We start from the raw sequence: 25801 nt of genomic DNA, 5'->3' as shown, positions 1-25801 counted from the left end.
ACGTGCGTACAGACATATTAGTGCGCTCATTCGTCATCAGAATTGTTATGACGACCTGCGAAGTGCAAAACGATATTCTTCCGTGTTTTGTTCGAACGCATTTGTCATCTGATGAGTATGCACCTTTTTTTTTTTTTTTTTATTTTAAAATATAGAATTTTTTTTTTTTTTTTAAAAAAAAAAAAAAAGAACTTTTATTATTAAACAAAATTAAGATGTTTTAATTCTTTTCCATTATGATGTAAACCACAGGGGGGTATAATTAAAAAATGGAAACACTATAAGGGGGAAGGGGTTTCTTCTTTTTCACCCGGCACAAACTGTTGATATTGTGTCTTACCGTGGTTCACTTCACATATGTATGATAGTCCTCGTGGTGCATACCATAGTGGATTTCCCCCAAATGGGTGACATATATGTTTATGGTTCCCCTAATTATGTAAGAACATAAACATTTGCTCAATTTTTTTTTTTTTTTTTTTTATGTTGGGAAAAGAAGGTAATCTCAAATTAGTCCTATATATATGCACGTAAGCAGCGTTGCAGTGTTCCGAAAATAACGGCTACATGGGGAGGGGGGTAACAAATACTTCCTATCGTACGACTGTGTAACTACAGCTTCACAGCTAAAATTGTGTATCCCGAGTGGAAACTTCCTCTCTGCAAGGTACCATCCTAGCCCCCTACTTCTGCCAACCACTGTTTGCACAAAAAAATATTTATATGAACTTCATTTCAGTTTAATTTTTAAAAAAATAAAAAAATTTTCTTAAAAATACGGTTGTTTCACATTTGGACAGAGACTTGCACACATGCATGAGAGTACACGTACTTACGTTCATGCAGGCACATTTGCAAATACACACAAAACACACATGTACAAATACATATACACAAATACATATACATGTACAAAAAAAAAAAAAAAAAAAAAAAAAAAGTTCAGAATTGGTATTATTTGCTAGTCAAGGAGGGGAAGGCTCGCGTATCGTTAATGTTGGGCGGATCTCTCTTCTTAAAAAGTTTCTCGTCCATCTGTATTTTTCCTTTGCCTTCCATTTTATTATTCCAATTACCTTCATCTGATTTTTTATAGCTTCGATAACCTCTGCGAAATCCTGGAATTCTATCAACTCTTCCCCCTTCTTCCAAAATGTATTGATAAACATTTATTGCTTTCCTCTTAGGATGGTCCGCCTTTATTTCATCATCCACATTGTCATTTCGTTTATTAGTGTTCGTCGTATTTGTTGTAACTTTGCTCCTATCACTATTCAATGCATTTTTTTTGGTCTTCCTATCATTATTCTCCATCATATTTTTATTTGAAATTAATTTTTTCTCCTGTTGTTTTCTATACAGATCATAATCTATCGTAACTGAGTCGTGTTTCTTTGGCACGCTTGTGCTATCTTCGTTATTCTTACCTATGGATTCTACGTGTGCTTCTCTCTTTGTGTTTTCATACTTGCTCCTGCTATCACTGTATTCGTTGAACATTCTCTGTAGGGGGAAGTATTAAAAGTATGGAAAAAGTGGTTGATTAGTGCGCGTACTCCTATAATGGAAAAATTTGCACATGGGCATTAGACCTCTATAGGTTGACGCAAATATCGGTTGCAGGGTGATTGGCACCCCCTTGACTTACCTCTCGGTGATCGAACTTGTTATAATTATACGCAGAGTTATAGTTCCTCCTGTCGTTGCCCATCTTATAATCGTGGGCCCTCGAACCTCTATAGTAATTATTGCTGGATAAAATATTCGTGGATGTGTTACTGTATCCTGTGCCGACGCCACCTCCTACTCCTCTCTTACGAGGGAATTTACTTCTTATATTATTTCCCCTTAGATGGTAACTTTCGCGGTTGCTTCTGCCTTGGCTACTTTCATGTAACTCGTTCGTTGATGATACAGGGTATTTGCTATACCTGTCGTTGTACGCGTTGACTTTTTTCGCACTAACATCTTTAGTTCCCACGGTTGCTTTCTGGTCCTTTATTTCGATTATCTTTTTTTTTTCTAAACGAGGAAGAGGACAAAATGACAGATATGAGAAAAGCGTTAATTGTGGGCAAGCCATGTCACGGGAGCCTCCACAGTTAGCTTATAATATTCTACGGGGCAATTTCAACTGCAGAGAAGGTTACATATTCTGTAGCATTCCCCTGTTGAGTGATAAATTATCCATTTTTTCACCGCGAAAAAATATACATAAATTCAACAGCACAGTCTTATGCAGACCTGATCTGCCGCAGCTGTCCCCGGTGCAGAACTAATAGGACAAGTATACAAATACATATGCATATACATACGGATCACTACACATGTACAGTTCTCCCCTCGTTAATGTTTACCTGGGTTATTGCTGTGGGACCTGTCCTCATGGCCACTATTTATTTCGAGCTTCTTCCCTTCCTTCAATGTTTTGCTTTCATTTTCTTCATCCGAGTTGTCCGTATCGAACACGGAAAACTTGTTCGTCGTGTGGACGCTGTATTGAAACTTCGCCGCCATGTTTTCGGCTGTGCACACCTTTGGTGATTGGAAAGTGGGTGGGAAAGAGGTTGTTTAATTGCGAAAGGGGCAGTTAATCAGTTGAGCAGTTTTGTGTGAAGCAGTTACGCGGATGGGCGCATATGTGGCTTCGCCTCTCATCTGCTATACGTATAACCGCAGTGTAATGTGAACTGCATGTTAGAGCCGCAACGGTGGTCCGCTTTTTCCGTAGGGCGCCGCACCATTTATTCATACATGGGTTGGCCACAAACATACATAAATGTTGAGTTCACTTGGTGGGAAAAAAAAAAAAAAAAAAAAAAAAACACAACATGTCCTTCGTAGGGTCAAGACCATACAGCAACAACAGTACAAATTCCTTTGCAGCTATTTTTTTTTTTTTTTTTTTTTTTTTTTTTTTGCCTATACAAAATTGGGCACATACCTTAATTACTCTTGGGGGGGGGGAGGATTAAACGTTTAACTCTTTACAGCTTCGAATAGGAGGGGAATACTATCTGATCTATTTGTAACATTCAAATGAAAGCTCAAAATGAAAAAAAAAAAAAAAAGAAAAAGAAAAAAAAAAGAAGAATACTTCTCTTTGCGCAGTAAAGTTATAAGTACATATATGTATATGAGTGACGTGCTTCAGCATGTACGTTGTGGCGCTTTTTCAGGTCGTGAGAGGTGTAAGTGTTACGTGACGGAATAAAATTGCAAGCAGCTGTAAATTCCAATGCAAAGTCCGCTTAATTGCCCGCTTGAAGAGAGAGCGAAATAGTGGCAGAAGCTCCTATATTGCGTAGTGGGTCCACATGAGGGTATAAGCGCAACAAAACAACGTGAAATGAGCGTCGCATGTGAATATGTGTTTTGCGTGCCATATGCTTTCATTTTCGCACTAGTTTTCTTGCGGCCATGCTTTCGCATCGCCGTGTCGTTCTTCGCGCTTATTCCTTGCTCTTCTTTCTTTTTTTTTTTTTTTCTCCCAGAGTTGCACCTTTTTCTTCTTTATGCCTAGCTTCATATGTAAGAAGAGAAAAAGCATTAGCAGCTCTTTCCTGTATGGAACAAACCAAATCTACAACACCCCCTTAATGAACAACTATCCTCGTTGGCCCACCCCAGAGGAGCTGAACTTCTGGTGCGTGACGAAGGGGACACCCAATATAGGGAAAGCTAAATTATGAAGGAAATGAAAACGCATTTTGGTGCCACATTGCATATAAGCTACGAACCTTTTTTTTAACAAACATTTTTAAAGAAAGGGAAATTACGAAAGACCCTCAACCTTTTGAAGTAAAACCAAGTTGGTGGCGATTGAGAGTTTGGAAAACAAATTCGCACAAAGTAGGATGCGTGCGATCACAACAACATTCCGCTCTATACTCCCTCTTGGGACATTCCCTTTTTTTCTTTGGCAAACGGGATCATAAGCTTCTTTACAACAAATTGGGATGGAGTAATTGGATTGTTAGTTTATTAATTTATTAATTATTAGTTGATATATATGTGAGTGGGCATCACACGGGGGGAGGGGGTCCTGTTATGCCCCCTTTTTGAAATCAAAAAAAAAAAAAAAAAGAAAAAAAAGTGTACATTTGCAGCAGCAGAGGGAAAAGCACCACCTACTGGGAAAGCACTCTCTTAAAAACAGTTAATAGAGAGGAAGGAAAAAGGATACCTGTGATACAGACGCATATGTATCTACGTAATTATAGAACAATATAATACAGGGTGGTACTACTACTGTACACTGCACAGTGTACATATATGGTCAAAGGTAGTGTCATGCCCTATTCACGTACATTTTGTGGACGTAAAAAATTGTTATGCTGTATAGGAAGAACCAGACGACGTGGTTCAGGATTAGCAGGCGCAAAACGTTCGATGCGTAATCTTCCAGGGTGAAGCTAATAAGATCTGCCAAAATGGGGGTGAAGGAAAAAGGAAAAGAGAGAAATGTATAACCCGTTTAGCGCAGTAAAGCGCGTAAAAATGTGTATTCTTCCAAATAGGGGGGAAAGAGAAGTTATCCCCCTTTTCATATGTACAATATTTTTTTATATACAAAAAAGGGGGGATAATATCCCCCCTCTGGAAAAATTAAACTGTTCTGGTTCATTCTGTAAAAAGTCATTATGTCACTCGAACTTGGGCCCAGGGTTTTAATTTTGCTCCCCATTTTGTTCTCCACTTACACAACACTAGGAATATCAAGTAGGGGTAGGATTGCCGCATGCTATTGGAATAATTATTCCTGTCTAGCATGATGGAATTAAAAAAGAGAGTCTGATACAGATAATGGGACAAAGATATGACTGCCCCCATTTTGAACAAAATTATTGTAATGGCGTCCGTGTTGACTCCAAAGCTATGCATAAAGTAGAGCACACTTAAATTGTAGCAGAACCAAAACTGAAATATCATTACGACCCCCATGGTGTTGAACAAGTACAAAGAAAATAAGTAAATGAAAAAGTAAAAAATTAAGACCACTTTGCATTCTAACATAAATCCAGTAGCTTGTTTGTATAGTACATAACTTTCTGAGTAAAAGTACACATTTTTTAAGTTACTCCTTTTTATAATATTTTCTATTCTGTTCATATTTTCCATGTTCTTTGCTTCGTTGGATGCGTGATTGTGCAGGACGAAGCCGATTCGGCTGCTCGATATTTTGTGCGGGCTGTCCATCTGGGGAGAGGGGGGGGGGATACAAAAAAAAAAAAAAAAAAAGAATTCATATATAAATTTCACTTGTATATTTTTCTATGCTTAGATGGGGCAGGCCTTCTCAGTGGAATGACCGCACAACGTACCTTCACGAAATCGCCGTAGAACGAGTGTGGCCTTATGTTGTAATACTGCGGGAGCACCTGATCAATTCCCCCTCCGTACAACGTTCTAATTGTAAAAAATTGATTATCATATGCCCCATCCTCTTTATGATTCATCCATTCGTACACAATTTGGTAAAAGCTATCACATGTCTTTTCCTCATCTTTGAAAAAAATTTCCTTTAACTTATTCAAATGGAGTTCTTTGTTCTCCCTCATTGGAGTTATGTCATTACATAATTTTCTATAGCGATGCAAATCGAACTGATTACTAAAGGAGTCTACATTACGGCAATCATTTTTTAGTAATTCAAATGCATGAACCCAAGACACAATGGGCTCATGAATGAATCCTTGCTCCTTCATTTCGTTTACTAGCTTTATTATCATATTTGCGTTCTCCTCATCTGCATAGTCAAAATCTTCAGAAGGAGGTAACACCAAGTATGCTGGCTCGATTACGAAGCCCGCCCTATTCTCAAAGTTTTGGATGAACCTTCTCAGTGGAGACTCCTTTGTCATGTAATGATATACATCCAAGTGAATCCTCTGTCTGTTTATTAGGAAACTTAGGAAGAGTCCTAAAAGAAGGAGGGAGAGTAAAACAACGAGGAAGAGGAATCCCTTTTTTGGGCCCTTCCTACTGCTTGCTTTTTTCCTGTCTTCCCTACCATTTGGGGAAATGCAACTTTTTATGTGATGCTTCTTTCCACCCGCACTTTCGCATGAGCAGCGTACGTTTAGGGAGGTGTTGTTCCCCTCGCGTGATAAATTTCCATTCGATGTGCAATTATTCTGTAGCAGCTCTGAACTAGGCGCTACCTCTGAAAAGGCTATAACGTGCTGATCTGACAGATTTGGCTGATTGGGCTGATCCCCCGACGAGGTACCTACGGACTTCGAACGTGGTAACGAATCAGGTGGTGACAACAGCAAGTACCTGTCCCTGTAAAACAGAAAACCGAACATGTTGTTAAAAAACACAGCGTAGTACAGAAACAGACAAACGACGGCAAAGACCGAGTTTACCGAAAAAACGTTGACGATTCTGTAGGTGCAGGCAAACCCAACCAAATATACGGCCAAAATGATGAGGGTAATTTTGCACACAAAGTAAAGTGACTTGTAGCTAGCTCGCAAATAATATTTAGTCATATCTACAGATTCGATCTTCGAATTTTTTGCGCTCCTCATTCTGCGCATTATCATTTTGGAAGGTCCAACTACGCATTTGTTGCGAAAAAATATGTTGACGCAGCAAAATAGGAAGCTTAGAAAAAAGAGAGGGAAAAAATTTAATAAATAAATTCGTAGAACATTAATTTGGAAAACCAAATAGATGAAGAAAGTGGAGAAGAAGGAAAAGAAGGTCAAGATATATACAGATAGGATAAGGCAAAACATCCTCCCCGTTCTAGCTCTTGTTCCTTCGTTTTGTCCATTATTCTTCAAAGTATCCGACGGAATAGAACAAACATAAATGATCAAAAAGAGAAAAGACAGAATGGCAAAGACGTAGTTTGATTTAAAGCCTACATTGATGGAGGATTGCTCGTTATCCTCCAGTACCTTTTCATTAACAACTGCCATGCTCCAATTTCTATCCTCATTTATCTCATGAACATAAGTACTGCCGTCCAAATTTTGAATCGTCAAAAATTCTTTTTTACGCTCATTTATCAATTTTACATGCATGTTCAGCAGACGATACCATTCATTAAGAGAAGAATCATCAATACCTTCATCAAAATTGAAGACAAATAAAAGGGCCTCCACATTTTTAGACATGTCAGATATTATATCCTTTATCTTTGTTCTCTGAATATCGAACTTATGTGGCTGATATAAAAAATGTGGCAAAAAAATAAGTGCATTGTAGAAAAATCTGCTCAATGATCTTTCATCCTTTTCTAGGAGATCATCAAAATATTCTTTCCAATTAGGTGTCGTGTCATAATCTATATCTTGAAGTTCCGAAATGGTGAATAAACCTAGTACGAAACATTTAGATTCCATCATAGGAACATCAAAACTTTTACACATTTCACTCCAATTTTTCTTATTTCCTGTGTTCATTTGTTTGAAGAATTGTACCAAGAAGAAGATGTCTTTCAACGTATCGTATTGCAGAATGGTTTTGTCCTGCTCCTTGTCAAGATAAAACAATAACGTTGCAGTTTTTTCCTTTTTATAAAAATTAAAAAAATGTTCAACTTCGTTCCCTATACTGTCACTTGTGTGAATCACTACATCGCTCGCTTTGGCTACATTCATTTTTGTGAATTTCTCTTCATTTATCTTTCTGAAAATAGCTCCCAGGTTTTGTGGCCTATTTTCCACCTCGCTAAATATGTTCATGTAAAAGGAGATGCTCATTAGAGTGACAATTAAAAATCCTATTATCACACTTAGCACGATGTAACATCGTCTGTGGAAGGTCAACATTACATAATTCTTGCATACCTCGTGAAGGAAAGGTCTCTTCTTTTCCTTCGCCACTATATTGGTACACCCTGACTCATCACGAGGGGATGCTCTACCGATTGCACAACCATTATTGCCATCATTTCCACTGATACAGCGAAGGGAATTTCCTTCCGATTCTTTGCAGCTGCTATCCCAGCCTACTTTTTTTACATCCTGAGGAAAGGAGCATACATTTATACCGTTAGATTGTTCACGCACCACTTGATCATTCAAATGGCTCTTCCTCTCCTCTTCCTTTTGGGACTTACCCTCGTGGCTTTGGGGAATCATGTCTTATGTGCGATGTGATACCGGGGGGCGCGTCGTGTGAAGGGGTTCCACTAGTGTAGAAGATAACCATGCAAAATGGCAAAACTATCGATATGGAAAAAAGAACACTGAGAAGGCGCCAAGTGAATGCAAACAATTTTCCAACCCCCCTGCTGCTTAGTAGGCAAGCTTCTTAGACTTTCGTGCAGACCTGCAGTGACACGTTCAAAAACGTAGAAATTGTAAAAAAAAATGTTATTTCTCTTAAGGATTAAGTAAGTCAAGCTACTTGCGCGCAGAAATAAATTTATAACTTGTCTCACAAAAAAAAAAAAAAAAAAAAAAAAAAAAAACAATACCAATAACAATAACAATAACAATAACAATAACAATAACAATAACATATTATGATATAGTTCCATGAGCAGGTTTATGTTCCATTCCACGGTCGAGTCACATTTAAAATTTTTCTCTGGCTTAACAGAGTTGCATTTGACCATACATTTCATTTGCTCTTAATTGTTTTTTTTTTTTTTTTTCCTGTTCTGCTTACGACCGAATTGATCTATCCCCTTTAGGTTATTTTTTTTTTTTTTTTTCATTTTTCTGCAATGTTGTAAGCGCATGTGCATATAGTTACACATGCGTGCAAGCATGTCCTTTTTTTTTTTTTTTCCCTTCTCTTTTGCATGACCGTTTTATCCCTATTCGCGTGGCCATCCTCGCTTGGGTATGTCCCTACGGGGCAAATGCTTCCTACACTGTTGGCGGATAATACTTATGCAGAAAAAATGATAAAACATAATTTGTTCTACTTACTAAAAAAGACCGCAACCTGGAATTTTTTTTTTTTTTTTTTAATTATGTATTACTACTTTTTGAAGGGGAGGATGGACATGGGCACTAAAATGACCACCAAGGGCTTCACAAAATGGCCATAAAGAATTGTATGAAGGAAGAGTCTATTCCGTCCTTATCCATTTTTTTGAGGTACCTTTTCAACACATGAGCAGTTCACATGTATCTATATTTATTTGCATTATTTACACTACATGCACATGTTTTACTGAAGGTGATATTTTGTCTGTACACCTGGGAACCTGTTGGCAAGAAAAATTAGGCCACCATCATCTCTGCTAAAATGGTGCTCATTCGGCCAATCTATATGAACCAATCGCCTTTGCGGTAGCATTGAGGGGAAAGCAAAATATACATATGTTTATATATGTACATACTTGCGCATTTTACACCTATAGACTACAAATGAGGAAAAGAACTACAAGCCAATTTATTGGTCTTTTTCACCATACAACTCAGCCCCCCCTTGATATCACCATTTGTAAAAATGAAGAAAAAAAAAAAAAAAAAAAAAAACGCCATACGAATCATGCGGGAAAAGGGCATTATCACTGACATGTGCACCTTCTTAAAAACCTTTTTTTCCGTTATGTTCTAATTGGTCCCCCTGGGAAGTAGTAAAGTGGGCAATGAGAAGTCCCAGCCGGAGCGAAATTGGAACCAAACCATTCGGATGCATAACTTGCGTGAGAGCTGATAAAACATCAAATAATGCCAATCAATCTTTGCAAAGTTGCAATTTGGGGGATCTCATTCCCCACTGTAGCGCAGACTTGTATGTTTTGCTGAATATACTGAAGGATGCTCAGACAAATATGAAACATTTGTGGGTCACCCCATTTTGGCATTCGCTAAAGGAGCATTTAATAATGCATGGAAATGAGTGATACACATTGGAAGGTACAAAATAGGCATTTCACTTAATTGATGATTTTTACTTTTTTTTTTTTTTTTTGGAAAATGCCACTTTCATAAAGTAGAAAAAAGAGCCGATTTTTTTTTTTTTTTGTCCATGCTTACATGCACTTACATGCATACACATTTGCATATGCGAACATACAAACATACGAAGCAAACGTTGTTATGCACGTAGCTATGCATTTCGTGGGTGCATTCAGGACGCTTGACAAAAATGGGGGTGGGTGGGGTGGAAAGTCATCTTTTCACCGCGATATGTTCCATTTCCATGAGATTGACCAAATTTTCGTACGCAAAAAAAAAAATGATCCTCTACAAAGTGCAAAAGCTTTACTAAGGGTTCGGTAACCCAACGGGTTACGCTCGGTGGGAGAATGCACAGTCGAATAAATAAAACAAACCCACGTGTGTGTTCACCACTTCAAAAAAATATATATATTCTACCGGTGGACATGTCGCGTAGCATAATTTTGTACAGCTGTTTCTACATACGTCAGCTGGGCTGAGGACCCCAGCCACGCTTTCCTCGCACCCCCTTTTCCACTTCTATGGGTCACATATTTTGCAGTACACATCGTATGTACGTATGCATATAAGTATACGTACGCGTGTATGACTTTGTCCAGCTGGGAAAAATGCGAAATGCGTTTTTTGCCTTGAATTTTCATTCACTTTGCTCGCCCAAATGAAGTAGTTTTCTTCGCAAATATATGTACCAATTCTCAATGTTATTCTCTTATATATAAATATATATTTTTTTTTTTTTTTTTTTTTGGCTAAGTTATATATAGGAATAATATACCACATCAGGGGAATATATTCGTATCAAGCCAAAATTAAAAATATATATATATTAACAATAATGCTAGTCTTTTCATGTAAAGAAAAAAAAAAAATAAATAAGTATGCAGGTAGATGCTGTTTGTTACCCCTCGCTCGATTGATTGCAGTATACGCATAAGTACGTAAATATGAATATATATATATATTATATCTATATACATTTTTACATATGCATTTATAGGTAGTCGTAAATACTATCACGTGAGCCTACATTGTGGCATGCCCATATATGCGCCAGGGGGGCATATTATTTAAAGCGACACGTTTATTATTCTTCTCTGAATTTTAAAGTAGCCAAAAAATGCAAGATACGCTTAAAAATACGCAGTTTTGGATGATTGTATCTTACGCAAGCATTACATGCATAATAATTGCGTAGGCACCGTTATATATATTATAAATAAAGTGAAGGAAAAAATTCCAGGGCTTTTTCCCTTTCTCAATAACTTTTTTTTTCTTTTTTGTCAGTACGAATATAGTTATAATAATAGCAAATATAAGCATTTTTTTTTTTTTTTTACGCTTAATATAAACTTTAAACGTATTCGTAGTATCAGAAAAAGGCATTTTTAATGAAATATATTTTCTTCCTATACGCTTCCCATTTTACTCTTTTTTTTTTTTTTTTTTTATATATAATATTTTTCTTTTCGTTAAACCCTTTTTCCCTTTCGTAAAAATTTTCGTATAACTCTTCGCATTTTTTTGCGTGATCATTTTCCAAGCTTTTCGAGCTCGTTCGTTTTAAGTTTTCATTTATCGTTCGTCCATTATATACTGCATTTTCATTTCCCCTCAATTTATGCAGTTAAGCGAGAAAAGCCTTTTTCCTTTTGCCCCTCGCATATGTATAAAATGCAAACATGTATGTATATTAAATATGAAAATATATTTATAGCATACATAGCAATTACATATGCATCCCCATGTTTAAAGGCCACCTTTATGGTAAAATGAGCCATATCTTCTGCCAGCTATAGAATGTTTTTTCACGAATTCGTGTATCCCTCTTGTTCATGTCAACATAAATGAGAGCGAATTTTTCCTTTTTTTTTTTTTTTTGAAATGCCTGTAATATTTATACATCTTCCCAGTTCTATTTTATAATTCATCCAATCGATCATTTAGTCAATTGCTTATTCCCCCATTTGCCACTTCATTTGCTAAATCAAAGTCAACGTCTATGTGCGTAAAGCGTTATGTTTTCCCCCCAAAGGTGCGCATTGCGATATTCTGACACGTTACTGTAGAAGAGCAGTACGCGCTTAATTACATAATGAAGATGCTCCGTAAGGAAAAGCTTCATGTGTGAGCAGGCTACGTATACATATATATGTGCATATACATGCCGGTCACATTAGCACGCTTAGGCAAACATAACTTTGTGCACGTTCGCTATAAAATCACCAGGGAATATACCTTCTCGCAGTGCTCATTTATGGACACGCACCCCCGTACATATACCAGAGCGTGGACCTAAGTAAATCATTTTACAAACACATGCATACGAACCCGAATGCGTAACAGAATTTGCAATACTGTGCAAATTGACAGAAGCAAAATATATTAAGTAGGAAAAAGGCATTTGAGCTATCCTCTTAAAAACGAGAAAAGTTAAAGGGCGTTAATTAGACGCAGGCATCCCTGTAAAACTCCAACGTGTGTAATCGAAGATTCGCAAGGGAAAGTTTTGTGAGCGCACAAGCGCAGATAATAGCCCAAGGGTTTCTGCACACTCATCGTGTACGTGTATACATACACGCGTGAACAAGGAGAGACCATATAACCGAACTATCAAAGTAGACTGCTTATCCAGTCAAACCTGTTAGTTGTAGCCCAATAAGCAGAACGTTAATTTACTACCCCCCCCAAAAAAAAAATGAGAGGGTTCAACAACTATAACCGATACGGCAACTTCCCGGATTACTCCAACCCGTATGCGAATTACCAAGCGGCGGCCTACGGACAATTCAGGCCCAATTACGGAGACTACTCAGGCAACACGGGTATGTCTGGCCATAATAGTAACAACTTAAGTACCTTAGGAAAAAACTTAATGCAAATAGATTGGTCAAATGTTAAGTTAGTTCCATTTGAGAAGAACTTCTACAAGGAGCATCATGATATAAGTAATTTGTCATCGAAAGAAGTAAAGGAAATTCGAGACAAACACAGAATTACCATTTTGGAAGGAGAGGGGGTTCCTAATCCAGTAGAATCTATTAGCAAAATTGGCTTCCCAGACTATGTTTTAAAATCGCTTAAAAATAACAACATTGTTACTCCGACCCCTATTCAAATACAAGGTTGGCCGATAGCACTTTCAGGAAAGGATATGATTGGAAAGGCTGAAACAGGAAGTGGAAAAACATTAGCTTTTATTTTGCCCGCATTTGTTCACATTTTAGCTCAACCAAGTTTAAAATATGGAGATGGTCCAATCGTTTTGGTACTGGCTCCCACGAGAGAATTAGCTGAACAGATTAGGCAAGAATGCGTAAAATTTTCTGTCGAATCTAAAATAAGGAATACATGTGCTTATGGAGGTGTGCCAAAGAGTGGTCAAATTTATGCCCTCAAACAAGGGGTTCACATTTTAATAGCATGTCCAGGTCGTTTAATAGATTTATTAGAACAAAATGTTACCAACCTAATGAGAGTTACCTATTTAGTTTTGGATGAAGCAGACAAAATGTTAGATATGGGATTCGAAATACAAATTCGAAAAATTGTTGAACAAATTAGACCTGACAGACAAACATTAATGTGGTCAGCTACTTGGCCAAAGGAAGTGCAGTCCTTAGCAAGAGATTTGTGTAAACAACAACCTATACATGTTAATGTTGGTTCTCTAACATTAACTGCGTGCCGTAGAATTAAGCAAGAAATTTATCTGATTGAGGTAATTAATTTGTGCATTCGTTATTTCTTCTCTCTTTTTTTGTTATCATAGTTTTATGCGTAGTGTACAGTAGTATGCCCGTTTACATGCAATTTGCTATTTCTTCTCTATGATGTGTGCTCTTTCATCCTTTGATTCAGTTTTTCTTTTTTTTGTACTGTTTTTTTTTTTTTTTTTTTTTTTTTCGTTCTGATGTTTGGAAAATGGGGTATCAGATGTTTTAGGGTTGTCTTCCCTCGTCCTTTCCCCTGTTTACGCCAGAATAATTCATGCTTGTGGAAATGTCGCTCTATCATTTGCTTATGGCTTTGTTTGCAAATTTGAGCAACTCCACCTTTGTTTTTGTTCTTCTCGTTTGATGAACCACGCTATGTACCTCTCTTGTACGAATGCGTGATTGTTTCGTATAATTTGATGTGTCTTCGAGCCCTGTGCATGGGCATATATTTGTATATATATGTACGCTCCTAAATGCGCAGGGAACGGTAACCCATCTGGGGATCATTTTGTGTAATACGTGTGCACGTGTACATTCTCCCCTCATGATTGTGCTGTGTATGTTAACGTATCTGCACCGATATGATGTATTCTATGTTTGTGCCTTCCTCATGCGCAATGCATTTTTTGGCTCCATTTTTTGTCCATTTTTTTGTCTATTTTTTTTTGTTCATTTTTTTTTGTTCATTTTTTTTGTTTCATATTTTCTGTTTCATTTTTTTTGTTTCATTTTTTCTGTTTCATTTTTGTTGTTTCATTTTTTTGTTCCATTTTTTTGTTCCATTTTTTTGTTCCATTTTTTTGTTCCATTTTGCGTGTCCCCCTGTTCCTTCATTGTGCACGCGCCACGGCCCCACATGCGACGGAATTGCTATTATTAAGGAAAGAATTAGCAGTTCATTGCAAATTTACAAGTGATAAAAGGAAGAGAGGAGCTTTCCTTCCAACTGGAAAGTACTTTCGATTATTTTCACAATCTTGCGAGCCCTTTCTTTGTCAGAATATTTGTAATTGTCCGCATGTATGCCAATTTTGTAAAGGGTCGTAGTAGACCCCTCCCTGTTGCTGCGCGCTTGTCCATTTAGTGCTTGCTTTTTCTGGATGACTATATTTAGCCTCCTACCATACTAAACGCGCACCTTTTGTGCCATTAGTTTGAGAAACTCCCAACACAGGAGTACATAATGGCAACCACTAAGATGAGAAAAAGTAGGTAAGCGCCCTATATGACATACATGTGGATAAGTACTAAAATTTTCAAGAAGAAAGGAGGCAAGATTGTCGAAAAATGGGAAATAAAAGAGAGGAAGGAAAAGGGAAAATAAGGCAAAAAAAAAAAAAAAAAAAAAAAAAAAAAAAAATCGTAACAGAGGAAGCATATCTTATTTGTTTATTTACTTTATTTTTTTTTTTTTTCTTTTGCTTCTTTTCCCCCTTTCCCTTCCTCGTCTTATGCGAAGTCCTATCACTTTAAATTTGCAATGAGGTTAGTTATGATATTCTTGTTGGCCTTTATTTAACTCCAAATAAAGGCAAAGCAAAAATATGGTCCTTATGATGCGATTGCGCACGTGTTTGTTATGCGTTATGTGCGTGACGACGCGCATAACAGTTTAGGCGCCTAGGTGTAGGTGCGCCCCTGTAAGTGCGTTAGAATGTGTATTCGAGTGCGTACTTTAAGTGTGGCTTTGCCCCTGCACTTGTTAAAACACTTGCACAAAATTGTACACCCATTTGCATGTATGTACATGCCTTGTACATCTACGCCTACAAGCACATCCAGCATATTTTATGCCCCGCTATGTTTTCCCCTATCTTGTGCGACCCCATATGTGCTAATATGCGTGCACCTTTCCTCCATTTTAGGAACATGAGAAGATAGCAAACCTCAAGTTGCTTCTTCAGAGAATATTTCGGGACAATGACAGAATCATCGTCTTCGTAGAAACGAAGAAAAATGCAGATTTTATCACCAAGGCACTCAGGCTAGATGGTGTGCCTGCTTTATGTATACATGGGGATAAGAAACAGGATGAGAGAAGGTGGGTATTGAATGATTTCAAAACAGGAAAGAGTCCCATTCTGATTGCAACAGATGTAGCTTCCAGAGGACTAGATATTAAGGATGTAAAATATGTCGTAAATTTTGATTTTCCAAATCAAATTGAAGATTATGTACACAGAATTGGTAGAACAGGTCGAGCAGGAGCTCACGGAGCTTCCTTCACTTTTTTAACGTCCGATAAATATAGACTAGCTAGAGATTTAGTTAAAATACTAAGAGAGTCGGAACAACCTGTACCTCCACAGCTGGAAAAAATATCCTACACATCTGCTAACAACCCAAGGAGAAACCCCTACTATGGTTATGGTCGCTCATCACACAATGTAAATAACATTCCGCTAAAGGGAAGCAATAGATATTACTAAATTATTATTTTCCCCCCCCCCTCTTCTGCCCTATACAAAAATATGGTTAACGTTTATTCTTTTAATAAAAAAAAAAAAAAAAAAAAAGATTGGATGTTTTATTAGAAAATTTACCAGTGTTAAATCGGTGTGAAGTTTTCTCTGCTGTGGTTATAGTGTTATGCAGATGTGCATGTGCCGCGTACATATGTGAATACCCATGTAGCCTATTTTTTATAGACCTGTGACAGCTGCAGCATTTAAAATATGGCATGCGCAGGCGTATACATATATGTAACTGCACGTCGGGAGGTGCGGTAGCTTCTGCATCATTTGTAGTTCACCTCTCATATACGTTTTAATAATACATATTTAGAACACTGTAAATTAATAAAATGAGCGAACAGGTTTGATTTTTTTTTTTTTTTTTTTTTTTTTTTTTTTTTTTTTTTTTTTTTTTTTTTTTGGAGTCCTTTTAAAAATGCATTTCTTCATGTGTTTTATTTGCATGACTGGGAAAAATTGCATATAGAATTGCATATGAGTTTTCCCTACATGGATGAACAAACGAATAAACATTTATATACACACTAGTATTCATGTACGCGTGTGTGTGTTTATACAATTGCATGTGGCAGTATCAACTACGCACAGCAATAGACACGATTTGTTATTCTTCACTTTGCCTCGCATACAAGTGCATTAGGATTTATTATGCCCGCGTAATGCAGTTCAGGACCAAATTGTCCACGGCTTTTTTGAGGGAAAGCTGCAGAATTTTGTCGGCAAGAAGGCGTCGAAGTGGATGGCCTCCACTAATTGGTGTGTCTCTATTGGGACAGTAGAAGAATCGTAACGAGCACGCTGCTATGGTTGCTATGGTTGCTATGGCTGTTGTTGCTAGGAGGGGTGAAGCAGATAAATGATGGACGCAGGGGTAGTAAGGAAGAACTGTATAATAGAGTTCTCCTTGGATATCCAAACAAAGTAGAACGGTTCGGATATGCCAAATGGAAAATTGAGTGGGTTAATTGGAGTGTCTCCATTTTTTTGTACACAAAACTGGAACATCCCATATGTCCGTTATTTTCATACCACATTGCATTTCGTATGTGTGATATTGAAATGGTACTACATATTGTGAAGTTTTTTTTTTTTTTTTTTTTCACTTATACGAATGAGTAACATCACTTCAAGTTCACTTTCTTTTTATCGTAAATGGAGGTGTAATGCATTTCCTATCCTTATGGGCGTTTTTTTTTTTTTCTTTTCTCCCCCTTTTAGCTCTAAGCAGCGTCAGCGGGAACGGCGTAAAATGTTAATCCTACCCCCCCTTGCACTTCCCACTTATGGCTAGCAACTTTGGAAAAAAGGCTCCGCTTTAAAGAAATCACAATTTTGAGGGAAAGCCACGTTTTAATGGAAAAAATTCATCATAATAGATACTAACAAGAAAGAATATTCTTAAGGCATATACTTCTTAAGAAAAAAGATAGTGCTCTTTTTTTTTCAGCAAAATGGGAAGAAAAAAAAAAGCAGATGATTTACCAAATGTGAGAGGTACATTTTCAGTATTGAAAAACTTACATAGTGACAGCGAATGCAAATATATAATTGCTTGGTGTATGTACTTACTACATAACGTATCAATCTTTCGCCTTTTACTAAAGATTGCCGTGTAGTAGGTACACTAAATGCGTTATACCACAAATTTTTGTCGGGCCTTCTGGGCGCGTTAACAATTATAACTAATCAAATTTTTACATATCCGTTCCATCCCCTTATTATTGTATCAGCAATTAGCAACATACAGAAAGGGTTAATTAATTTTTGGAAAAAGTAGTAACATATTTATTTCTTATTTGGCATAATTTCTTTAAATTGAGTTAGGACTATTATTATTGTATTATTTTATAGTTGAAAGAATAAATGGAAAGGTTTTTTTATATTTTCGTACTTTGCAATAAAATATATCCTTATTATAATAGCGTAAAAATATATATTTAAATTCAGGCGATTTTTTTTTTTTTTTTTACTTATAATAAGTGAAATGATAAACTGAACACATAAAAAAGCACACACTTTTTATCGTAAGGCATAATTTTGCACAATTGTTCATATTGCTATTTTTATAAACCCTTATTTCTGTACAAAATATCGTAGATTGAAATACTATTTTATTATTATTCCAGCTTTCCGTTATACGTCTCTTTTAATGCCTTCATTGTCATAATAGAAAGGCTACTAACCGAAGTACACCCTGCTTTTCAAGAGGGGCAAAGAGGAGTCCATCACAAATTGTGAATATGCTATTTACTGCTTTTATGAGTTAGCATTAAATCTGATTTAAAAAGTCGACCTTTCCTCAGTTGACACCATTTGCCAGTGGAGAAATTTTCGTACCACTGAAAAAAGTTAAGCAATAAACGCTCCTTTTATGGGTCATCGCATAGCACACCTGAACTTATTTCATTGTGCACATATTGCAGCTCGTAATTTCGAATTAGCACTTTTAAAAAGTTACGCATGTTTACGGGCATGGCCCAATTTTAATGGTGCTGATGTGGATGGACTTTTCCCGTGTAGGGGGGAAAATGCTTTAATTCCCACAGCATCACCCAATCGGTGATATACTTACGCGGAGGGAAAAAAAAAAAAAAAAAAAAAATTTGTTGAAGGATCCAAAGAGGATTATGCAATTTGTTTTTTTGCTTTTGTAAAGGATTTTCTTCTTTATATATACCATTGGGCCGAAATGTGTAGAGACCATTTGTGCGCTATTTTAACAGCACCATTTTACGCCCTTCTGCCTGAAGCCCTTGAAAGATGTGGTCTCCACTCCCTTTTTAACAAATCTGTACAAGGCGGACCGACTGCGGCAAGCACAACAGCTCTTTCTCTATATCGTCCAGTGACTTTTCCCACTTCACCGCAATGACCTTCGGAGGGTCACTTGGCGCAAATGAAGAACACCCTGCAGTTATTTTCCCGCCTAGCTGGTTGCTTACCTCAGCTCTCACGTTTCGAGATTCCCATTTTGCACTTGTCAGTCCACTGTTGTGAAGTGGAAGAAAAGGTTGATTAGTCCTGGGTGGTTGTTTTTTTTTCCCACCATGGTTGATGATTCTATCACTGTCAATTTTGTTCTTGGCATCAACAAGCCTGCTATTACAACTTGGAAAAAGCGACCCCTCAGGAAGGTCATCCTTTCCCTTGGTAATGCAATTTACATTTGAAAAGGGTGAACCAAGCATGTCGTTCAATAAGTCCACATTAGGTACAACTTTCGTTTTTAGCCTTCTGCCATCCAATCTTATGTCCCTACTGCAATCGGGTTTGCAACTAGCCAATCCGCACAGTGCACTATTTTTGTCCGTAACAGAGAAGTTAAAGTAATTACTTATGTAACCTCCGCGGAGCCCATCAACCCAGGTACATTTCCCATTCAGAGTTCTAACATTAGCATTTTTCTTCGCACCCATCATAGTTGCTTCGAAAGGGTAATTACTTTTCTTTGGTGTCTTGCTGCGCCATATCTTCCTGCTCTCCCTGTGCGTTGGTTGCCGCGTGCTATCGTGACGTTTATATGTACTTCGTTTGGACTCTTTTTCCTGTGAAAAGGAAAAATGAAAAGGGGAAAAAACTGTTTTTCCACGATTGGACTAAGTGGGCCAGTTCGACGGAATCACGAACAAAGGTACGTTTTGCGGAATCCATTTATTTATGCGGACGGAGGTTAGATGCATGAATCTTCATTTGACGGTGTTAACGAAGGAATAAGTTATATTCTCCAAAATAAGGGTTCACTAATTTGTATGTTCATTCGTCCTCCATTTTTATACTGTCTTTTTTTTTTTCTTTTTTCCTTTATTTCAACTTACCATATCAACCCCATAGGCCAGACAACACATTTGGAGATACTTCGCGACGCACTCATCTTCCATCCCTGCATTCGTATGCTCGGTTGAGTACTCTTCCAACAGGTGTTTATGCACATCGCTTGTTATGTGACCACCCCCCCATTTGAACAGATCCTCTCCCTCGGCCTTTGCGTCCACCTTTGCATCGACCTTTGTGTCGGCACACGCTTTGATGTGCATCTGCCTTTTTTTTTCCCGTGCCTCGCGTTTCACTTGGTCTTCCACAAATTTCCGAACATTCGGCTGAAACGTGCATTCACGCAGTTCGCTTAGCGCTTTGTTTTTCGCTACCCCCTTGGCGTCCTTTTTTAGGAACGCCTTCAATATCCTCATCGGGTCTATGCATTTCTTTTCCCTTCTGGAACACCTCATTTGAGTGAACTTCCTCCTTTTGAGTTTGCCCTTTGATGGGTCTCCTTCCTGTGGATCCTTCACCTCTTTGCTACATCTCAGTCTACTATTTTTCGACAACAGTATTATGCTCTCGTGGATGACATCATTGAAAACATTTTCCTTTTCCATCAAATGGTAGTCTTCCCTCAAGAGTAGAGGTTCTCCTGTTTTGAAGCTCATCTTGCTCCACTTCCTCCTATCAGAAAGGGTAAGGTACCCTTCCGAAATGTACCCCTCCAGAAGGCCATTCTTTCCATTATTGAAAAAGAACATGTCCTTATATTTCCACATTTGTAAGATCGTCCTCAGTAGTACATTACTCTTCTGTTCTAATCCATTTTTATCAAAGCATTCCCTCTCTATTATCTTAAAAAAGGCCTTTCTCGATATAACCAACATTTCGGGGGAGTACTTCTTCATCTGCATATTATTCTCTTCCCGTTTAGCCAACAAGCACAAGTCATTCTCGTTAGCTATTCTCTTCACGTGGCACTCATTCTTAAAATGGAACTCACCACTTGGATTAGCCTCATCCTCAAATAAAATATTTTTCAGCTCATCCACATTCTGCGCGTTGTATAAGAGGTAGGGTAAAATAATTTTTTGAAATTTTTTTTTTCCTCTTTCTGTCAAGGATGAATAAGCATCCATGTTGAACAAATCCACAGAATTGTCTTCATCTGTGTTTAGAAAATTCCAAATTGTCTGAATTCCTTTGTCCAGCATGGATCTATTAAGATGAGTACCGACGGGGGAAGGGGAATTTTTTCTTTTCTTCCCATTTAATCCTTCTTGTTTGGAAGATGATTCACTTCTGAGCGTATCCCCTTGATAGTTCATCCTACGTTCAGTGCATTTTTTTTTACCATTTGTGTAACTTCTCCATGGCGACATGGAATAGTCTCCACATATATCGGTCTTCCTTAGACGGTACTTTTTGCACGCATCGATGTGGTTCATTTTTTTTTTTTTTTTTATACTTTTTGTAAGGACGTGGAATTAGGGAATCACTTCCCTATGTGCCCCCCCTACCCCAGAGAGTGAACATGCAAAGTACAGTTCTTCTTTTGATGTCTCTTCTCCACCATATGCAGCTATTCACATTTTTCTAAATTGTTAAACAACGATTAGGACAAATGGAAAAAAAAAAAAAAAAATTCAAAATAGAAATAAATATTTCTCCATATGGACAAAGTCCCCTTCGGATAATACTCTCAAATGTGTGTAACTTAGTTATCCCTTTTTCCTACCCCTGAATTGTCATTTTTTCTTCCTTCTGAAGAAGTAACGTGCATTTTTAGTGCTTCCTACGTTTCCTCCCTCCCCAGCAACAGTACACACTTAACAACATTCATGTGCAAGTACATTTGTGTGGTGTGCACTTCTCTGTACGTACACCCTTAGAGGGGTATATAAATTCAAGAATATTTTATTTAACCGCCCGTTTGTTTAACCAAGAATGTCAACGTATGATTGGTTAAAAGGTACCGATGTAATATCGCAGTATTCTGGTACCTGCCTGTTGTGGTTTTTTCCCTGTGCGCAAGGGGGAAAAAGGATAAGCAAATTGTCTACCTCCCTGTTGTATAAAAAAAAAAAAAGGGGGGGGGAACAAACGAAAGGGTGACGAGTCTACGTAACAGTGGAAATTTATTCAATAACAAAGTTTTCAATTCAGACAGTCCCTCATTCCCCATATCATTCGCCCCCCTACAGGTACAACATACGAGTGAGTGCATAGAAAGAGAAAGTGAGAAGATCCTATTGCGCATGAGGCACATGAGTTCATTGTCGAAGCGCTAATTCCACACGTTTTTCATCATTTTCAATTTTCTGTTGGATCACTATTCGTGTAAAAATCGTTTGGAGAAAAGTTGCTAATATTTCGTTTGCTCAATTGGGTAGGTAAAACGTACTGGGTACGCAAACGCGCATCACGGGGGTTGGCAAAAAAAAAAAAAAAAAAAAAAAAAAATGCAACACGTACAATTAGCGAAAAAACAGCGAGGACATGTCGTACTACGTGAATGGAAAATCACAAGCTAGTTGGAAAAAATGGACACATATTATAAGCATAAATATACATGCGCGAAATGGCTAACTGGTGCTGTATAATGCGTGTGAATAGATGAGTTGGCATCTTTGCGTGGAAATGCGATATGAAGGGAAAGCTTTACACGTGGTAGATTAGCCTGGAAAATGTGCATATCTGTTTGGCGGGTCAACGGATAGAGAATGTAGTTAAATCCGCAAAGGTGTCACATGGTTTTTCTCTTTACACCGCATCGTTAAGGACGAACTCAGTTAACAGACGAACACCAAAACCCTTGGGTTTTCTGGCCTTGAAATTCCATGACACTCCCGCAATATCTATATGGGCCCAGGGGGTTTTCTCAATAAACTCCTTTAGAAATAGTGAAGCCACAACAGAGGAAGCTTTCACACTGGAAGAAATATTATTCAAGTCAGCATACTTTGAATTTAGGGAGGATCTATATTCATTAATGATGGGTAACCACCAGGCTGGCTCATTAGATGTCTTAGATGAATTTAAAATTTTATTTATTAACTGATCGTTGTTTCCAAAAACGCCAGCATAACTAGTTCCTAGAGAGTACAGCATAGCTCCTGTTAAGGTGGCAATGTCTACGATGTAATCCACACCTAACTTTTCTGCATAGACTAAGGCATCAGCTAATGTTAGTCTTCCCTCTGCATCGGTGTTACCAACTTCTATAGTTTTTCCATTGGACGCTGTGATGATATCACCAGGGCGATAGGAATTTTTGGAAACCATATTTTCACACACTGCACTTAAGAAGTGAACTTCTACATTGTCTGGTCTCATGGTACCTATACAGTAGGCACATCCTAACACAGCTGCACAACCACTCATATCAAACTTCATCAAGTCTATCATGGATCCTGGAGCAGCTTTCAAGTTATATCCTCCTGAATCGAACGTTATTCCTTTTCCTATTAGTGCAATTTTTTTTTTCGTATTTCCTTTATCTCCCTTCTTAGCCCCTTTATATGTCAGATGGATGAATTTATTTGGATACATACTTCCCTTTCCGACAGATAGATATGCGCCCATTTTAAGATCCTCTAATTCCTTCACATCTAAAATTTTGCACTCAAGATTTACCTTCTGGGCTAACTCCACAGCTGCGTTGGACAAAGAAACTGGATTACAGTAGTTCGATGGAGCTGCAATCAATTGCGCCGCGTAGTAGGTACCATAAAAATAAACACGCGCTTTGTCTACTTGTCCTTTATAAATATCAGCATTCGCCATGTACAATGATAAACTTTTAATATAATCAATATTAGTACTCTTATCAGCGGACTTGAATCTCTCATCCGTCACGTATTCGTAAAATAAATGCTCCAGGAAAAATCTAAATAAATTTTCTTCTAATTTTAACTCAAAAACGATGGAAACCTTCTTGTTCTTGTTTTCATGCAACAAGGTGGCTAGTGTGTATGCTATTTTCCTAATTTCCAGTTCAGTTTCTTCGTTCGCAGGACCACATCCAACATAGGCAAGGCTGATATACTTCTTCTTCTCATTGGCTACGTAGAAGCTTTTGCTGGTTCCTACCTTTCCTGTGAAGTTTTCCATATTTCCTTCTTTTAGAAATTCATTAATCGTTTTATCGTTCATGTTGGAGTTTATTTTGATAGCTCCGCTACTTTCACCTTTATCACTCTTGCTGTTATCCTTTGGAGCACTGTTCAGGAGGAATACGATGAGGCCCTCATCCGCGGGGCACGCCTCCTTGTTGATATCTTTTACCTCTATGTTTAAGTCATCTATGGGGGTGTGATAATCTATGGGTATGGTCGTTGGGTCCAGGGACACTACCTGTGGCACTATGGTCGCCATTTTCCTAATCTCTTTTTTGTTGTTAATGGTACTAAATCTTTGACTCTCAAAAAATGGGAGCTTTCTATCACGACTCTCACTTTTACAAGTTGGATATAAATGCAAAATGCGATTTTTTTTTCTCTCTCCAAATTGTGTTAAGCTTGTTCGGAAATTCTTTTGGGGAATATTCCAATAGGTGTTTTTGATTTGTGGTGACAATTTTAAAAGATGCATTGAAAAAACTGCAGACTCGCCAAGGCGCGCGTTATTCTTGTGCGGCTTGAAGCGGTGGAAAGCGGAAAACTTCCTCTACAATTGTTTCTATACCCTTTATGAAGAATATATGCAAGCGTGCAAAATGCTTATGCCCTTTTCTATTGATCATGCGAAAATGTTAGCTCTTTTGCGATGTTGAGCGTACACCAGAGTATATATAAAAACACAGCGTGCGCGAGGTTTTTGTGAGTTCTTTAAAGTGTTGCTTTGTTAAGTAACTTTAAAATATTATCTTATTTTTTTGGTTCATTTTTCTCCTTTTATCTTTTTAACCTTTAATTATTTAACCATTTATCTATTTAACTATTTAACCGTTTACCTTTTAAACCTTTTTAGCCCCCCCTATATTGTTTAATTTTTTTATTTTTTTATTTGTTCTCGCCACTTGGCCGATGTTCCGCTCCGCGCTGCATCCATTTTTTGCATGAGCACTTAGGGGGGAATATAGTAGATGATAGGTGTACATCCTTGTTAAGGTATGCGCCGCACGATGAATGCGTGTACATTCTCATGGCGCACTCCGTATCTCCTTGCTCCTTTTGCGGCCACCTACACCATGAGGGAAAAACCTTCAGGAGTGGCAACGCTTGCTCATGGAGTGTGGGCAGAAAAGAAGGCCAACTTTGAAACAAATGCGTATTCATAGAAAAATATCGTTGCGCTGGTGTAGGGTGGAAAGAGTTAACATAGTCATTCATCGTTCCTTAAGGGGACCAGTTTGCAGTGCCCCAGGGAGAGCAATTTTAATCATACAAACGTCGTAGGGGCCACGTAAATATTCGTAGCGATGGGCAAGTGTAGCCTAGTAGGATATACCTATATAAAGTGCATATATAATATGAACACATATATATTGCCCATATACGTGTAGGTATCATTTATATGCCTGTAACGAATGGCTTGGTCATATGCCTAGGCTCCTACCCAAAGGGAAGAAACACTCCTTTTTTAAGCTTCCCTTTAGCCCCATTTAACGGGCCATATATATATAGGGGGTATATACCCGTGTTCATTAGCGTATTGGAATGCTCCTATATTACATGCATATATATATAAATACATGTGCACGTAATTCTGCGCATCTGTGCAAAAAATTGCAACCCTGGTGATTTTTCGATGTGTGGGTGGAGTTCCTGTATATCCTGTTTTTTCACATTTGTTGCTTCTTTTTTTTCGCTTTTCGCTTTTCACTTTTCACTTTTCGTTTTTTGTTTTTTGTTTTTTGCTTTTTGCGATTTTTCGATTTTTTTTTTTTTTTTTCTTTTTTTTTCTTCCCCTTTTCGTTTTTTTCAAATTTGCCTCGACGCGCTGCTACCCGTCGGTGTTTTTTTTTTTA

At 37.7% G+C, this 25801-nt stretch overlaps 5 protein-coding genes and 1 non-coding gene across 6 annotated transcripts; 2 read left to right on the top strand and 4 right to left on the bottom strand.

Annotated features, from left to right (window-relative positions):
* Positions 1-954: 954 nt before the first annotated feature.
* On the bottom strand, positions 955-2517 carry PKNH_1236500 (conserved Plasmodium protein, unknown function; the record flags this gene model as incomplete). Its single annotated transcript, XM_002260380.1, has 3 exons — positions 955-1503; positions 1649-2022; positions 2358-2517. The coding sequence occupies 3 exons, from the start codon at positions 2515-2517 to the stop codon at positions 955-957; spliced, it is 1083 nt and encodes a 360-aa protein (XP_002260416.1).
* A 1774-nt stretch (positions 2518-4291) lies between these two features.
* On the bottom strand, positions 4292-8099 carry PKNH_1236400 (uncharacterized protein; the record flags this gene model as incomplete). Its single annotated transcript, XM_002260379.1, has 3 exons — positions 4292-4425; positions 4704-5199; positions 5325-8099. 3 exons carry the CDS (start codon positions 8097-8099, stop codon positions 4292-4294), a joined length of 3405 nt encoding a protein of 1134 aa, XP_002260415.1.
* A 4477-nt stretch (positions 8100-12576) lies between these two features.
* PKNH_1236300 (ATP-dependent RNA helicase DDX5, putative) lies at positions 12577-16026 on the top strand (the record flags this gene model as incomplete). Its single annotated transcript, XM_002260378.1, has 2 exons — positions 12577-13599; positions 15463-16026. The coding sequence occupies 2 exons, from the start codon at positions 12577-12579 to the stop codon at positions 16024-16026; spliced, it is 1587 nt and encodes a 528-aa protein (XP_002260414.1).
* A 1604-nt stretch (positions 16027-17630) lies between these two features.
* PKNH_1236200 lies at positions 17631-17740 on the top strand. The gene has a single exon (XR_002461730.2). It is a non-coding gene; the product is annotated as a U5 spliceosomal RNA (small nuclear RNA).
* A 1111-nt stretch (positions 17741-18851) lies between these two features.
* On the bottom strand, positions 18852-21278 carry PKNH_1236100 (conserved Plasmodium protein, unknown function; the record flags this gene model as incomplete). The annotated part of the gene is made up of 2 exons (XM_002260377.1): positions 18852-19616; positions 19887-21278. 2 exons carry the CDS (start codon positions 21276-21278, stop codon positions 18852-18854), a joined length of 2157 nt encoding a protein of 718 aa, XP_002260413.1.
* A 1315-nt stretch (positions 21279-22593) lies between these two features.
* PKNH_1236000 (M17 leucyl aminopeptidase, putative) lies at positions 22594-24423 on the bottom strand (the record flags this gene model as incomplete). The annotated part of the gene is made up of 1 exon (XM_002260376.1): positions 22594-24423. The coding sequence occupies one exon, from the start codon at positions 24421-24423 to the stop codon at positions 22594-22596; it is 1830 nt and encodes a 609-aa protein (XP_002260412.1).
* Between the last annotated feature and the right edge of the window lie 1378 nt (positions 24424-25801).

The sequence above is a fragment of the Plasmodium knowlesi genome (genome assembly GCF_000006355.2).
Source record: "Plasmodium knowlesi strain H genome assembly, chromosome: 12".
In the NCBI taxonomy this organism is placed as follows: Eukaryota; Apicomplexa; class Aconoidasida; order Haemosporida; family Plasmodiidae; genus Plasmodium; species Plasmodium knowlesi.
Note: the sequence above shows the minus strand (reverse complement) of the source record. Positions and strands in the feature narration are given on the sequence as shown.